The following is a 15344-nucleotide window of genomic DNA, read 5'->3' as shown; positions in this document are numbered from 1 at the left end:
TAATCTTCGTGATTTGAGTAGAAAAATTCTTGAACTAATAAATTTTTCTTGATTTCAGGAAATTTTACTTGATTCAAGAATTTTTCGTCTTGTTTCAAGGCAATTACTCGCTTCAAAATTATTTTTTTGGTTTAAGAATTTTTCTTTCGAATCAAGTTAATTTTTTTTTTCAGTGTAGACATAGCTTTTGATTTAAAAAATTCGAACTTTTCAAAAATAATAATCTGAAAATTTTTTTTAATTAATTAAAAAAAAAAAAAATAAATACAATTCAAAATTTAATCACTGAAAAAATGAATAACATTTTGTTATTTTAATAATTAATTTTCACTGCGTAAAAATCTATGTGACCCTCCGGCTCGTGCTCCGGCAAATAGATGAGTCTTATGCAGAAAGTGATCAATTATTTATGAGAATGAGTATAACTTTGAATTTAATTACTGGGAAGCCTAAAGAGTGATCAATAACCCACGAAGTAGATGCTGATGGTGATGGTGATGATGATGACAAAGGTTAGTTTGCCCTCTAACTGAGCCGGGGTCAGCGATATCCGAGTGCCCGCGAGGTAAGGGCTGGACCGTGAGATATTAAATAGTTATTAAGCCGTGATCTCTCGGTCTTATTTCGTTTCGCAGACGAATTCACACGGCGAATGCAAGAGCAAGCCTCTACGCGTGGTAACCTCGGGCTAGAGGCATGTAAGGCTAAATGAAAGATGACGAAAAACCCTGGACAATAAATGGATAATTTCCCAAAGGCTAGTGCTTGCTGCGCAGATGGAAATCGTAGCCTGTCAACGTACCACCGTGAGATACTCCTTTCGAGGACAAGACCTCGGCCTCAGGCGGCGACATCAGACTCCACGGGATCTTTCTCGTCTAACTTACTTCACTTTTTTTAAATAGTATCAGTGTTACACACGATACGCTGTATACTGATACTTATATCCATAACACACCTACTTTTTTTATTTTGTTCGAATAAAACAATAAAATATTTTTGTACTAAAAAAAAAAAATCCTGTCAACCGAATCGCATCATAAAAAATATGGAGTAAATATAGATTTTAATCCAAAAAACAACCAAGTAAAGAGTTTATATTTTAATTAGCTAAAACAAATTGATGTTTGAAACATTTAATTAAATTTTTATAAAGATTATTTTGTTATTAAGTCTAGTTGAGAAATCCTACGTAAAAAATAAAAAATAATAAATTATTAATTATTTTCTTATTATTATTTAATAGAAAAAAAAATAATTCACTCCGCTGAATTTTTTTATCAACAATATAAATAAAATCCTTCAATCGGGAGGAGTTAAACTAATTAGAATCATCTTACAAATTTTTTTAAGTGTATAAGACTATTTATATTCAGATCACGTAGAGTGAATCAAAAAACAAATATACACTAGCAATTTTAATAGAAAATCTCAAGACGTGAGATATTTTAACCGCGTTTGAAATCAGATGCATTTAATTTTACACGATCAAGTGAAAGGTAAAATAAAAGGCAGATAAATTTAAAGCGTACGCGTATCGTTCGATCATTTAAAGAATAAAGTTACGTCGGATACTTTTCACATCTCGTAAATTTATCTTTGACACTCTGCACACACTAGAGACTACATAGTGAAGACCGGCATCGTATAATCGTGTTTACAGATATAAACTCAACTTTTTAAAATATTTAGCTATGATTTAGACACCTGGTTTCATCTGCCGGTGGCAGCTTTACTCTCATTACTATTACTGTAGCTATAGACTGTACTATCGTTAGAAGGTTTAGAGCCATCGATAACGAGATTGAATCTCCGATATTGTTTGATATCGATGAAAGAACTAACGGTGATATGTTATGTTGCTTTAAATTTATTACTTTTAACGATACTTTGTTGCCTTTTTTTGTCACGTGTTCCTGTTTCATTAAAAAAAAAAAAAACTTTCGTAATGGTTAACTTTCGCAAAAGGTCACGTATTTTTACGGCGGCCTAAAAACACTTGAATAGGACCAGCACGTAAGACAGCGGGTGTTTTCCTAGCGCGCCTGCGGGCGTCTTTCGATAGGCACAGGCACAGGTTTTGCTGGTACGCGGCAAAACACAAAAAAGTACAACACAAGTAAGCCGAGCTTCTTGGTCTTGAGTTAACCACCTATCTTTACGAGCATCGTGGTCTTTAAAGGCTCCCGATCTTTATGAAGAGACAGCGCCTTTATCCCCAGGCCAGGCCAGCCGTTTCTTTATTTTTGCTTTACCTCTACCTCCGATCCCCACGTACATAAGGATACGTAACGTGTATATAAAACTCTTATTGCGCCTCGATTCATCCAAGAATTTGCCTATCGACTTTACAGAACCCTCAAGGCTTATTTTGTTTTTATTTTTAGTGACTACGTAATTCACCTAGCTATTTTATTTTTATTTTAATGTTTCTGGTATTTTGTTATCGGCTTATTAAAGTCTAAGCTTTTTCGTTATTTATTTTAGATAATTCTGGAGAGACATGAAGGAAAGCTTAATAAATTTCATCTTTCAAGAAAGAAATACTTCATTTTTTATTTTTCATGCATACGTGCAGAGAAATTTTAACAATATAAATTTAAAGTGACGTAACGTGGCTAAAACTATCGCGAATTTTTGATGAAATCGAGAATGTTGAAAATTGTGAAATTTTATATCAGAATAAAAATAATAAAATCATATCATTTGATTTTTTGTAAAAAAAAAAAATAATTATTTATTGTACACTACAAGAATAAATTAAGAAAATAATTTTAATAATAAGTGAAAAAAGAAAAAAAAATTTCGATCGTACATCACTATCTAACGTTTCAAAACATGGAATGAAATATTATTTAAAAAATTTTGGTGACTATAAGTAATGGAGTAAATATTTGTGATTTGAATTTTTATTAAATATCATAACAATTGACTAATAATTTGAATTATTAAATAAAAAAATAAATAAATAAATAATAAATTATTAAATAAAACACATTTTATGCATAAATAAATGCAAATTTTAAAAAAAGCGCTTCACTCTTCGATAGATAATTAAATCATCTATCGAAGAGCAAAGCGTTTTTTTCGAAATTTTATCTTATACATGAGCAAAACACGTTTGAAAATTGACTATTAATCGCTCTTAGATAAAAAAATGTCTTATAAAAACAAAACGATTTTTATAACGATGTCATTCAAGAAAAAATTCCCTAGAAAGTGCGATATAAACAATATATTTAACGGAATTGAACATAAATAAACCTCAGCAAACAAATATGTTAAGTTATAAAATAACCCGACTGTTATATGAACTGGTATCATCGCACTTGTGATTACGTCTTGTCCCGGTATCAAGACGCCTACGTGCCGCGAGGATCATTAAATTCCTATGCTAATACACACGTAAACAAGTTAAACGAAATAAAACGTGCGTACTTAAGAGTCCACGTACTAAAAGAGTTTCCTTGCGTAATTGGTCTGCTGTCTTTATATTACTATTACCCGTGAGCACTCATCCGAACAATTTATTTATTTAACTTTTCTCCCGGCTTAGTCTAGGCTTATCCGGCATCCATCACATATTTTTTATTGGCTACTTCTGATTTTATAAAACTTTAATATTTCTATTAATCACCGCGACACTTCCTGCCTATTCTCAGATCATTAATCTTCTAGTGAAAAATTTATCTACCCTAAAACAAATAAACGTGAGATAACAGACGTGAGCTACGTCGATTCGTCTTGTTTAGACAATTTCGCTGATAGATCTATTATGGAGTTTTATTTTTACAAACTGCTATGTTTAAGTGGATATAATATTTTATTTTAATTATTTCCGACGCATATTTTATTCATATGCAATCGTATATTTTAGCATATAAATGCCCTCGGAATTCTACTACCCCTGTATATAATGCCAGTTATACCTGATCTGATAAATAAATCTTGCGTGACACATTCCAAAGATTGATCGAAGTTTCTGTTTTTTTTTTTTTTTTTTTTTTTTTTTTTTGGTTTATAATAGAACGCTTGTAAAATAATTTAGTCTAATGATCTATGACAATATTAAAATTTTAAATAAACATTTTTTTACACCCCAAACTTTTTCAAAAAGAAATCAACTTTTTTCTGCATAATAATAAAAAGAAATTAACTTAAAAATTCCCTTAAAAATTGAATTAACTTGAATCAAGAATAAGAATTCTTAAATCAAGTAAATTTACTTAAGCCAAGAACAAGATTTTAGTTTAAGAATTTTTCAATTTGATTAAAGATGATATCACTTTTTAAAATAATTCTTTGGGGGTACCTAAGAAAATCCAACAACTAATACTGAAAAATTGAATACACTTATAAGTGTTATAAAAAAATATAAACTATTTGGAACTTTGAATAATTTATTCACATTAAATTGCAAAATGACTTTATAAATTTTTCTTCTCAAGACTTTCAGTATTCCTGATCGTACAAATAAAAAATCCGAGTAATAAAAAAATGATGATAAATGATAGTTGATAAAATGAAATAAAAAATAAAAATAACCAGCTGCAAAGCGGACACGTAAAAAAGGAAAAATGACAATCACATAAATTCATATAAAATAAAAAAGTCGGGATATGTATTTATTGATGTACAAATAAATAATTAAATAAATATAAATATAAATGGTATAAAGAAATTTGTCTTGAGGGATTTGATTTGAATAAAGTAGAAAGTATGATGTATAAAAGTAATTTATACTCACCGATAAAGAGACATAAAAGTAACTAGGAGTAATTATAGAGTTTCTATATGTAATGCATTGGTTTGGTTTGTAAACAGATATACTGTACGTATCTATACTACATATGAGTCCAGATAAAATACATTACAAATACGCTGGCAGGCAAATGTGTATCATCTACTGCGTACGCGGCAACATTTAATTTAAATTCATACTAATATAACGGACAGCTTTTTCCGTGTAATTGCATTAGGTTTTGCGAGTGTCGCGTTCGGTGTCTCTGGTTTAAATGACAAAAAATAATATGTTGTATTATATCCTTGAAGACTGGTGTATATGCTATTGAATGAATAATCGCATGTGTGGGAGCTTAAGAAAATATATTTGTATCCGAGAACATGTACGACAATGACTTGTCGCTTGTATAAATTCTCGCTACCTGATAACATTTTTTCATGTACAACAGCACTCTCAGGCTTTGTATACTTTACAACAAAGACGAGTAAAGACACGCATCTTCCGAATATATTTTCCGAGCTATTTCACTCCCGCTCGGCATATTATACAGTAATGTAGTATAATATAATATAAAAAAGCAAGACTAGTGTTATGTGCGAAGATAAAATAAGATAAAATAACGCACGGTAATTTACATGCTCCGTTGAATATTGTACTGAGATATCAACTCATATTTTTTACGTTGTCGTATTTATCCGAAAAAATCCTGTTTCTTATTTTACGTTACGCAATCTCACTATAAATTACCGAGGCACTATCGTATTTTTAAAATCGTTTTAATAGTGACTTTAATTTATTATAATAGAGACATGATAAAATAACTTACCGAGACACGTGATGGCATGATCAGCCGGTGGTCTTAAAACATTACGAGACCAGGCTGCTCTCAGCACTTCCAAGGCACAAGGAGGTCCACCCACCATCAAAACACCCGGTGATACATGTCCTTTATATCGTAGCTGACGAGTCGCGTCCACTAATGCTGCATTCCACCAACACTTGGAATTTGCCTCCAAGAAGCTCTGCAATTAATTTAAAAAATTATATTAATTAATGCAAATAAAATCAATGTCTTGACTAACGGGATAATGACTTAGTCCGCTCGGCCATCATGCCGCTTATTATGATAAGTATTTAAACTGCATTCGAAAATGTTCTATCTCTAGATACATAATTAAGAAATGATCTTGTATCTCGTGAACTATTGACATTTTTAAAGATATAAGCTAATCCTGATGTTACACTCATCAAGACCTTTCATTTAAGTACCCACATCAATTTTTCATATATTTATATATATTATATATATGTATATATGAAAAATATATCAAAATGCATATGGGTATTCAAATGAAAGCTCTTGATGAGTGTTACATGGGCATGAGCTTATATTTTTAAAAATGTCAATAATTAAGAAATGACATTGTATCTTGTGAACTATTGACATTTTTAAAGATATAAGCTCATCCTGATGTTACACTCGTCAAGACCTTTCATTTGAGTACCCACATAAATTTTTCATATATTTATTTATATTACACTGAAAAAAAAATTATCTTGAATCAAGAGAAAAATTCTTAAACCAAGAAAATAATTTTGAAGAGTTTCATTGTCTTGAATCAAGACAATAAATTCTTGAATTGAATAAAACTTACTTAAACCAAGACAAATTTCTTAGTTTAAGAATTTTTCTATTTAAATTAAGAAGATGAAATTCTTCAAAATTATTTACTTGATTCAAGTAAATTTTTTTTTCTGTGTATATATTTCACAAATACCATATATATAAAATATATAAAACATGCCATGTGGGTACTCAAATGAAAGGTCTTGATGAGTGTAACATCAGGGTGAGCTTATATTTTTAAAAACGTCAATATTTAAGAAAGTGTAGTACAATTTAACATAATTAAGAAATGACCTTGTATCTTGTGTATCCACATCAATTTTTCATATATTTATATAGATGTATATATGAACAATATATCAAAATGCATGTGGGTACTCAAATGAAAGCTCTTGATGAGTGTAACATCGGGATGAGCTTATAACTTTAAAATCGTCAATAGTTAAAAAAGTACAGTACAATTTAACAAAAGTCGCTATTTAATAAAGCAAAATTTTATTTATTTATAGTTCTCAAGTCACGGCAGTCACATAGTGACCGCAAGGTTGCTAGTTATTTTTTATTAAAATTATTTTTTAAAGTTATCCTTGTCATTTGCAATAGATAGTTATTTTTTTTATCGACACTTGATATAAAATTATTAACAATTAAAAATAGTATTAAGCTTATTTATGAAAATTTTTTGTACATATTTAAGCTTTACATTGATCAATTGTTCAATAATTACTGAAGATTATTACTGGGGAAATTTAAATACCAATAAACCCTAATTTAATTACTAAGTCGTCGTAAATAAAATTACATAGCAAAATAAATATCGATAAACTTCCGCATAAAATAAAATAATAAGCGAATATTGATTTAAAACAAATAAAACAATTGTCAGTACCAAGTCCAAGTGTTTACTATGTCCACTTAAGACCCTCTGACTCACGTCAAACGGATGAAATACTGCAGTACCATTGAGTGTTTACTGCATAGAGGACCATTTAGAAGCTGTTCGGAAAAAAAAGCTGGTTCGCCCTCTTTACTTCCCTACTCAGTCATTCCAACCCTCGATTTACTATACCAGCAGGATTGCCGAGGACATAAGGAGAATCGGTTAGTACGATCGTAAATAAGAGTTGTGAATGCTTGAGATTTGTAAGTAATAGCGGCTCTTTATTCTATTTATTTATTTATTTCTACTATTTTATTTTTATATTTATATTGGCAGTATTCAATGATCGACCGCTAAAAGGGGTGAGAATTTATTTAGATTGTTTTGACGTGCGATAATTTAAACGAGTGAAACTCTTAAGCCAGAACTAATATATCAAGTCCTATAAAGATAATAGCAGATTCAGAGCTGGCTGATGAAAATTTATAGCCAGCTCGTTGCATTTACCGACCGGCAATAATAGGGTTAATTTGTATCAGCTAGAGTAGAGGAGTGCTAAGCTCACCGGCGTCAACATATATGCGAAATCATATCGCCATGACGGACGTGCACGTGGATTATGGCTAAGACTAATTCTCATATCAGTTATTCGTATGAGTTATATCAACATAAGGGAAAATGGGTGTGCTTATGCCTATATGATACCTCAGGTGAAAATAATTTTACTGATTTTATTCTGGATTGTTACTATTGCTCTATCGAGAGATATATCTCCCTCATTTTTTATTTTAAATCCATTTGAATTAGCATTGATCGATATAGGCTTAAGTGCTTAGAAAATATTATTTATCTGTTGTGTTGATTTATATTTATATTCGCACTGTATATATATTATGGCAATGCCTTTACTCGCTTCGCTGCCCGTCAATTGATTTTTTAATAAATATATGTATCAGTTTTATTGCCTGGGAAAAATTTATTCTTTCAAATTTATAAAGAAATTTGATGAAAAAATTTTTTTTTGTAAAAATATTTTATAAATTTTTACAAAAAAAAATTCAATTTATTTTTTTCTAAAAATCACAGCCTTTATGACAGCTAAACAAAATTCAATACCTAAAATAATTCACTGAATCTCTAGAATGCAAACTCTCAAAGAATTTCTACGTGGGATTCAAAAGCTCGTCCATAAAAAATTTTGCGATAAAAAATTCCATTAGGCAGTAATAAAAGCTTCAGAAAAAAAAAAATGAAAAAAAAAAAAAAAGAAATATTGTAAAAAGCCATTCGATAGACCGTGAATGAATTCAATTCTCTAGACGTACTCACATTAAAGGGATTGAATAAATCCGATAGTGAGTAAGTGTGCTATAGTGAGTTATCTTATAACGTCTTCATTGAGCAAAAACCGTAAGACATTATTTACATTCAGCGACAAGGTGGTAAGAGTCGAAAAATAATAGTAGAATCAAGCGTAATTCAAAGGTGTCAGCAGCAGGAACACGGGGCTCGGCGAGCGGGGAGAATCGATACGCCAACGTCTTTGAGGAACAAAGTTTACACCCACTCTGCACATGCGTAAGACAAAGTGTCCTGAGACAAAACAAATCGATCTAAAAATGCTTAATATCTCGGGTTCTCAGTTATAGGGAAAAAATAACTTATATTTTAACTTACAAATATTTATTTATATCTTAGATTAAATTTTTGTACACTTGATTTCTTAATAAGTAATAGAAGAAAGGTTCATTATTTATTAAACAACTTGAAAGTTGAAAGTTTATGAAAACATACTCATAAATCTTTGATTGATTGAAATTTTCTTTTGGTTGATAAAATTTCAGATTAATAAATTAAATAGTTCTACAATGGCTGTTTGAAGACAATAATAGTATATTATATACCTTAGAGTGGTCCAAAAAAAACATTTTTATTTTTTTTTTCAAGTGCTGCTGTCTCAAAAACTTTTCTTAGGTATGAAAAAAATTCTCTCCAAAGCGCAGCTTGATATCTCAATTCCTAATGAAGCTCAATGAATTGTTATTTTCCCATTTAAATAACACGTAAAAAAATTTTATTTACGTTTTCATCCGGTAAAACTACGAAAAAAATTTTTTTTTGTATTTTTCGTCAATTATCCTTCTAGGAAATTTAATTCTCTAGAAAAAAGTACTGAAGTAGTTTTTTCGTAATCTTAACGAGTAAAAAGTTATTAAGCTTTAAATACTCGCAATAAAAGAAAATTCAATCAGATATGATTTTAGAATCCATGTTGTATCACATTTTCTGTTTCAAAGTATTTGATTATGTAATTTATATTTTTTTCTTAAAAACATGGTATACAGTCTGATATCGGTAATTCAGTCTGGACCAGTGACAACAAATGATAATTTAATATATCGGTTTGTTTATTTGAACCACATGTAAAATGCACTGAAGGAGATTACCAGACTTTGTAAATACTCTAACCACTGCTTAAAAAATTTTAACTAGATAATTTACTTTTAGCACTCTCTTGCGGCCTACGTGAAGATATATAGTAAATTAAATTTTTTGTTGACAATTAGTTTTTTACCCTAACCTAGCTGCATTTTAATAATTATGTCTTATAAGTCATATAAACTAAAATAAGAAAAAACCAAAAAATTAAATCAGTCTTAAAGATTATATTGGTTGTAAGTTTATTAGCAATTTCTTTATAGTTAAGCTTGTCTATTTAAATATGTGATGACTCCTGAGATTAGGCAGTTTTACGCACGAACTCTACCTGTTTATTTATCATTGTTTTTTTAATTATTGAATTCAAAAATAAAAATCAATGCACGAAGACTTCTATTTACGTACTCCGGCAAAGTTTCATGATTTTTCATTCGGTCAAAAAATGTCCCAGCATCATGTTCAAAATTTAAATATTCACCTGTCCTCCCTGTCCTACATGTTCTTAAATAAAAAAATTTACTTCAGTATACATCCGGAAGTACTAGCTTGCCCTCGATTCAGATTCCGTAATGAAATTCAAGTTCAATTTTGAAAAATCACTGCTCATAGGAAAAAATATCTAAATTGTAATGAGAGAAATTATTCATAATTCACAGTTAATACTTCATCTAAAGACACGTGTTAATTATATTAGAAACAGTCTAATTTGATAAATTTTGAAATCATTACATACAGTTACCAAAAAATTTTTCGAAAAGTTGCTTTGAAACTATCTTCGTTTAAATTTTCTTTTGTGCGAGTATTTAAAGCTCAATAACTTTTTACTCGTTAAGATTACGAAGAAACTACCTCAGTACTTTTTTGTAGAGAATTAAATTTCCTACAAGAATAATTGACGAAAAATACAAAAAAAAATGTATTTCATAGTTTTACCGAATGAAAACGTAAATAAAATTTTTTTACGTATTATTTAAATGGGAAAATAAAAATTCATTGAGCTTCATGAAGAATTGAGATATCAAGCTGCGCTTTGGAGAGAATTTTTTTTTATACCTTAGAGAAGCTTTTAAGATGATAGGCAAAAAACTATTTTTTTTTGGACCACTCTAATATACCTAGGCCAGTAAAATAAGAAAAGTCTCAGATCACATGTAATTGTTGGCCGAGGCGAAGCCGAGGTTGACAAACATGTGATCTGAGGCTTTACTTTTTACTGGCCAAGGTGTGCATACTATTTTTCTGCTCGACGTAGCCGGAATGTGGCAACCTTGTTTAGCGCAGCGGCCAGAAAGTTGAATTTATAATCACATTGGTATAATTTTTAATGTCTCGTCAGCAAAGGATCGTTTGGAGCATTTACTTTTAGATTTTATCATATTTATTCGATCCTCTCGAAGAAATCTCGACTGGTGCGGTGATTTAGAGCTCGTTCAAAGTCATTGAAGTATCCTAGGATAGGACGGCTCGCCCGTTTTATTTCTTCGAAGGGTGAGGATAGTAGAATATTCCTCGTTGAGTCTCTACTCTTCTCCACATAAAAGGGGACCAGAAAATAGCATTGGAATTACCATGAGAAAGGCATTCAGTGTCTTTATCTCCAGCTGCTATGCCGAGCTGATAAAGTCATTATTTTTCGAGGAAAAAAACTTTGAGTCTATAAAAAGTATGGCAAGGATAGTATATCACTGTTAGTAGCTCGATTATTCACTCCATAATTTACTTATACCTTGAGTGATTTTCTTATAGGAATAAATATTGCGGGAATATAAGTTGTTAAAGCTTAAGCACGGCTGGCAATGAACTTGGTGGATTATTACATAGTAAACTGTACTTAGGGTTGGGTATTTATTTATATTCATACTTGTATTTTTATTAACTTCTCACTACCGTGGTATCTGCTGCAATGTAAAATGCTTAATGTAGACTCTACACTGGTATCTGGTACTGGTACACGATAGTTATTGCTCAGCTACTAATTATTATGCAATAACTCGACGTTCTCTCACGCGCACGATTACCCTTTAGCGTCCATCAGACAGTATAGCATCTACAGTCTACAGTAGTACGTAGTTGTTAGTTAATATTGCAAGAGGCGGTGAAATGTTATTTCTGCTAAATACGTATAAACCTCTAATTTCATTCGTAAAGTTAACACTTTACTAGATTTTTTTTTCTTTTAATTATATCTCTATTTACTTTTATTAAGACGTAATTGCTCTTTAGTTTATTTAAATGGTACTCACACTATGAATTAATTAACTTATTAACTTTAATTGCAAACACCACTGGTATTTATTATTTATTCTTACTATTTAAATGGTTTTATTATTTTATTTAATTTCACATTTATTTTTTTTTTCATAATTTTTATTTTGACAAATTAATTAAGCTTTCAATTTAAATGAATAAATTATTACAGATTAAGTCTTCTTAAAAATTTCGATTAATAAAAATTATTTATAATTGTATAGAATAAACATTATCAAGTAGAAATAACAAGAATAAATTTTAATTAAAATTATTTAGAAAAATGAAATAATCCTACGAATTCATAAAAATTTTGCACACTAAAAGAAAAATTAACTTGATTCAAAAGAAAAATTCTTGAACCAAGAAAATAATTTTGAAGAGTTTCATTATCTTGAATCAAGACGAAAAATTCTTGAATTAAGTAAAATTAACTTAAATCAAGAAAAATTTCTCAGTTTAAAAATTTTTTTGCTCAAATCAAGAAGATAAAATTCTTCAAAATTATTTATTTGATTCAAGTAAATTTTTTTTTCTGTGCACGATTATTTTTTATATTAAAAAAAAAAATCCAATATAATGAAAATTCTTCATTTGATATTATCTCGACAATAAAACTTCTCCCTGACATAAAATCAACAAATAAAAATCCGGTAAATTAAGTTCAATAAGACAATAAATATTTTCTTATATTTCAGAAACGTCGTCACTTGTCATCGTTAAAATAATTAATAGAATACTTTATAATAGTTGTCAACAAATTGCTAGTTATTATTAATAAATCAGTATTATAAATAAATCAGTAAAAGCACGTAATAATTTAAGCATAGAGAAGCATTAAAGCAGATAAAACCACTGGTGGGTGACAGTACACTACTTGAGCATGAATCTTACGTCAAGCTAAATCTCATGATCGAGCATGTTATCCATGTAGATCGGCAAAAGAGCAGTCTTTCTCCAGGTTTAATGCGCTTAATATTAAATCATGGCGTGATCACAGCCCACGGAGAAAGTTAACGAGAGCACTGGAGCTTTTTTACCGATGCTCATATTAATATTAATTATTATAGAAAATTATTTTATCGTAGTATTAAATTAACCGCGGTCATTAATACTTAAAATATAAAAAAATAATGATAACAACAATAAATTAAAAAATTAGAGACTAATGTTGAAAAACAGATAAGAATAAAAAAAAAAAAAAAATAATAATATTTATGAAAACGGGGACAAGGTTACAATCCGTAATATCCTCAACTAGGAATGTTGCATGAGAGTACAAGTTGATACGGACGTACTTGTCAAGTCCGTAAAAGTAAGTACATGTATAAGATAATAATAAATACATGGATGCATGGTGTATGTGTACGGTTAAGAAAAGACGCACATGCTACCCACGTCCGGGATACCGCGTGTACGCAAACCCAAGTACTGCTAGGTTCTTTTGGTATTAGCATATAAATTATGCTATCGTGATTTATGCTCGAGGCAGAAGTTAGATCTTGGGTCTGCGGAGTATAACATACCCAGTGTGTACTCCCATTTTTTAATGTTTCTATATGCATACACTTACAATCAGTACGTGTGTATTATGGGTACGGGCGATTGAACGTGAGCAAGGGGTTGTTGATTAAACGTTCAGCTCTGCGCATCGAGCACTTGACAATAGAACGTAGAATGGCACAGACGTACCGCGGAATATAACTACAACTACACTTGAGTACTCTAGAGACTGCGCGTTTTGTTTTAGAGGGCCCTCGAGGCTGCCGATTGGTAATGACGGACGTGATAAGTGCCATTTCTCAGATCTATTATTTTTATTTTATTTTATTTTATTTTGTTTTGTTTAAATTACGGGGTAAAGCACCGATAGCTTGTAATTCTCGCAATGCACCTTACGGTAGTTGCAAGACTTTTTATTTTTTTATTTTTGTTAAATCAACAAGGAAGAGAAGAGAAGGTCAATGAATTAGTAATAGTTTTTTTTTAAATATAATTTTTCTTGAATATGCGATTAGTTTCAATATTGGATTGATTTTTTGATTTTATTGATCCTATTAATTTTAATTTATTTATTATAATTATTGAAATTAATAAAGTTTTTTGTTGAATTTTCAAATTTATGAAGAAAGAACTTTTTTACTTTATCTAAGATTTTTATTTTTTTTTTTTTCGCAAGTAAACATCTTGAATTAAATATCTTGAAACAAGAATGAAATTTTTAAGAATATTTTTTTTTAATTCAAGTATTTTCTTTTTCAATGTATAAAAAAATAATAATAGTAATATTGATTTTCGCACTGGTAAAAATAATAATTAAAAAAAAATTCTGAATAAAAAAATATTTTTACGACTTCTAAACCTTGAATAAAGCAGAAAAGTTCTTCAATGAAGTAAAACGATCATAATTTTGTAAATATTCAAGTCAAAAAAAGCCGTAAATAATTGACTAAGCAATAACTTTCATTTTTACTGTTTAAAAAAGGACTTACTAGTAGTGCATTATGCAGAAATTTAAAAAGGATTTTATTAATTAAATCTTATACTGAGTAGAGGTTTTGCTGGGAGCAGTGAGCAGTGATAGAGATTCTAAAGATGGAGTGTAATTAAAATTGAAATGAGAACACATAAAGCAACGTAATGGTTCATTAAGCCAAATGAAAACCAAGAAAAACCACACGTTGTGTTATTGACTAATTAAATTAATAACCAATGGTGCTAAACGTTTTATGGAAAACTTTAATGTTCGTAAGCGCATCAATTGTTCCCCGTTTACTAATGCGCCTCCTCGGGAATTAAACAAAACATCTTCCATTCTACAACGAACTAACAGCATCCAGACAATTATATAAAGTGACTTTTTAGTAAAATTAATAAATTTCCATAAAAGTACGAGGGCTGAGTGAAAGTGTGACAAGTTACCACGGTCAGAAGTGGTCAACGAAAACCGCGACGTGGTTTTATACCCCTCGCGTTCTATTCAGAATAATGTATTTGTATTCATATATACAAATGGAAACATGTATACACAAATACGAGACACTTGCTGCAGGAGTACATATAAAGTGTAATAATAAATGTATGATAATTCTAGACACTCGGTCTGGGCGAAAGTACTCACTGCAGTTCACCAAGTGGTTTTGGTTTACCTCGTGTCCGCATATCACCGAATCGAAAGCTGTCGTTATAAAAGTCATATAAGTGGATTATTATTTTTATCTTTGCTTCTCATCCACAGAGAAAAATGTTTTTACAATCAATACGGCTGAAGAATAAAAACCTTTCCTTATCAACAAAAGATTAAACTTTCTCGTTCAGAACTACCCTGCAGGGTACCCTACACTGATAGAAGGATTTAGTACGGAGTACTAAACTGATTTAGTAACAAAATTTTTATTCATTTATTT

The 15344-nt window shown here is 30.0% G+C and overlaps 1 protein-coding gene across 3 annotated transcripts in view; it reads right to left on the bottom strand.

Moving 5' to 3' along the window:
* The window catches only part of LOC123267128 (uncharacterized protein DDB_G0284459), a 99738-nt gene that overhangs the window by 39386 nt on the left and 45008 nt on the right, over positions 1–15344 (bottom strand). For all 3 annotated transcript variants that reach the window (XM_044731659.1, XM_044731657.1, XM_044731666.1), the window contains exon 3: positions 5571–5766. In XM_044731659.1, coding sequence (XP_044587594.1) covers positions 5571–5766 — 196 coding nt within the window. The remainder of the gene's footprint in view (positions 1–5570; positions 5767–15344) is intronic.

This window comes from Cotesia glomerata, linkage group LG1 (assembly GCF_020080835.1).
Source record: "Cotesia glomerata isolate CgM1 linkage group LG1, MPM_Cglom_v2.3, whole genome shotgun sequence".
NCBI lineage: Eukaryota > Metazoa > Arthropoda > Insecta > Hymenoptera > Braconidae > Cotesia > Cotesia glomerata.
The sequence above is the reverse complement of the archived record's forward strand: the minus strand, read 5'-3'. Positions and strand labels throughout refer to the sequence as shown.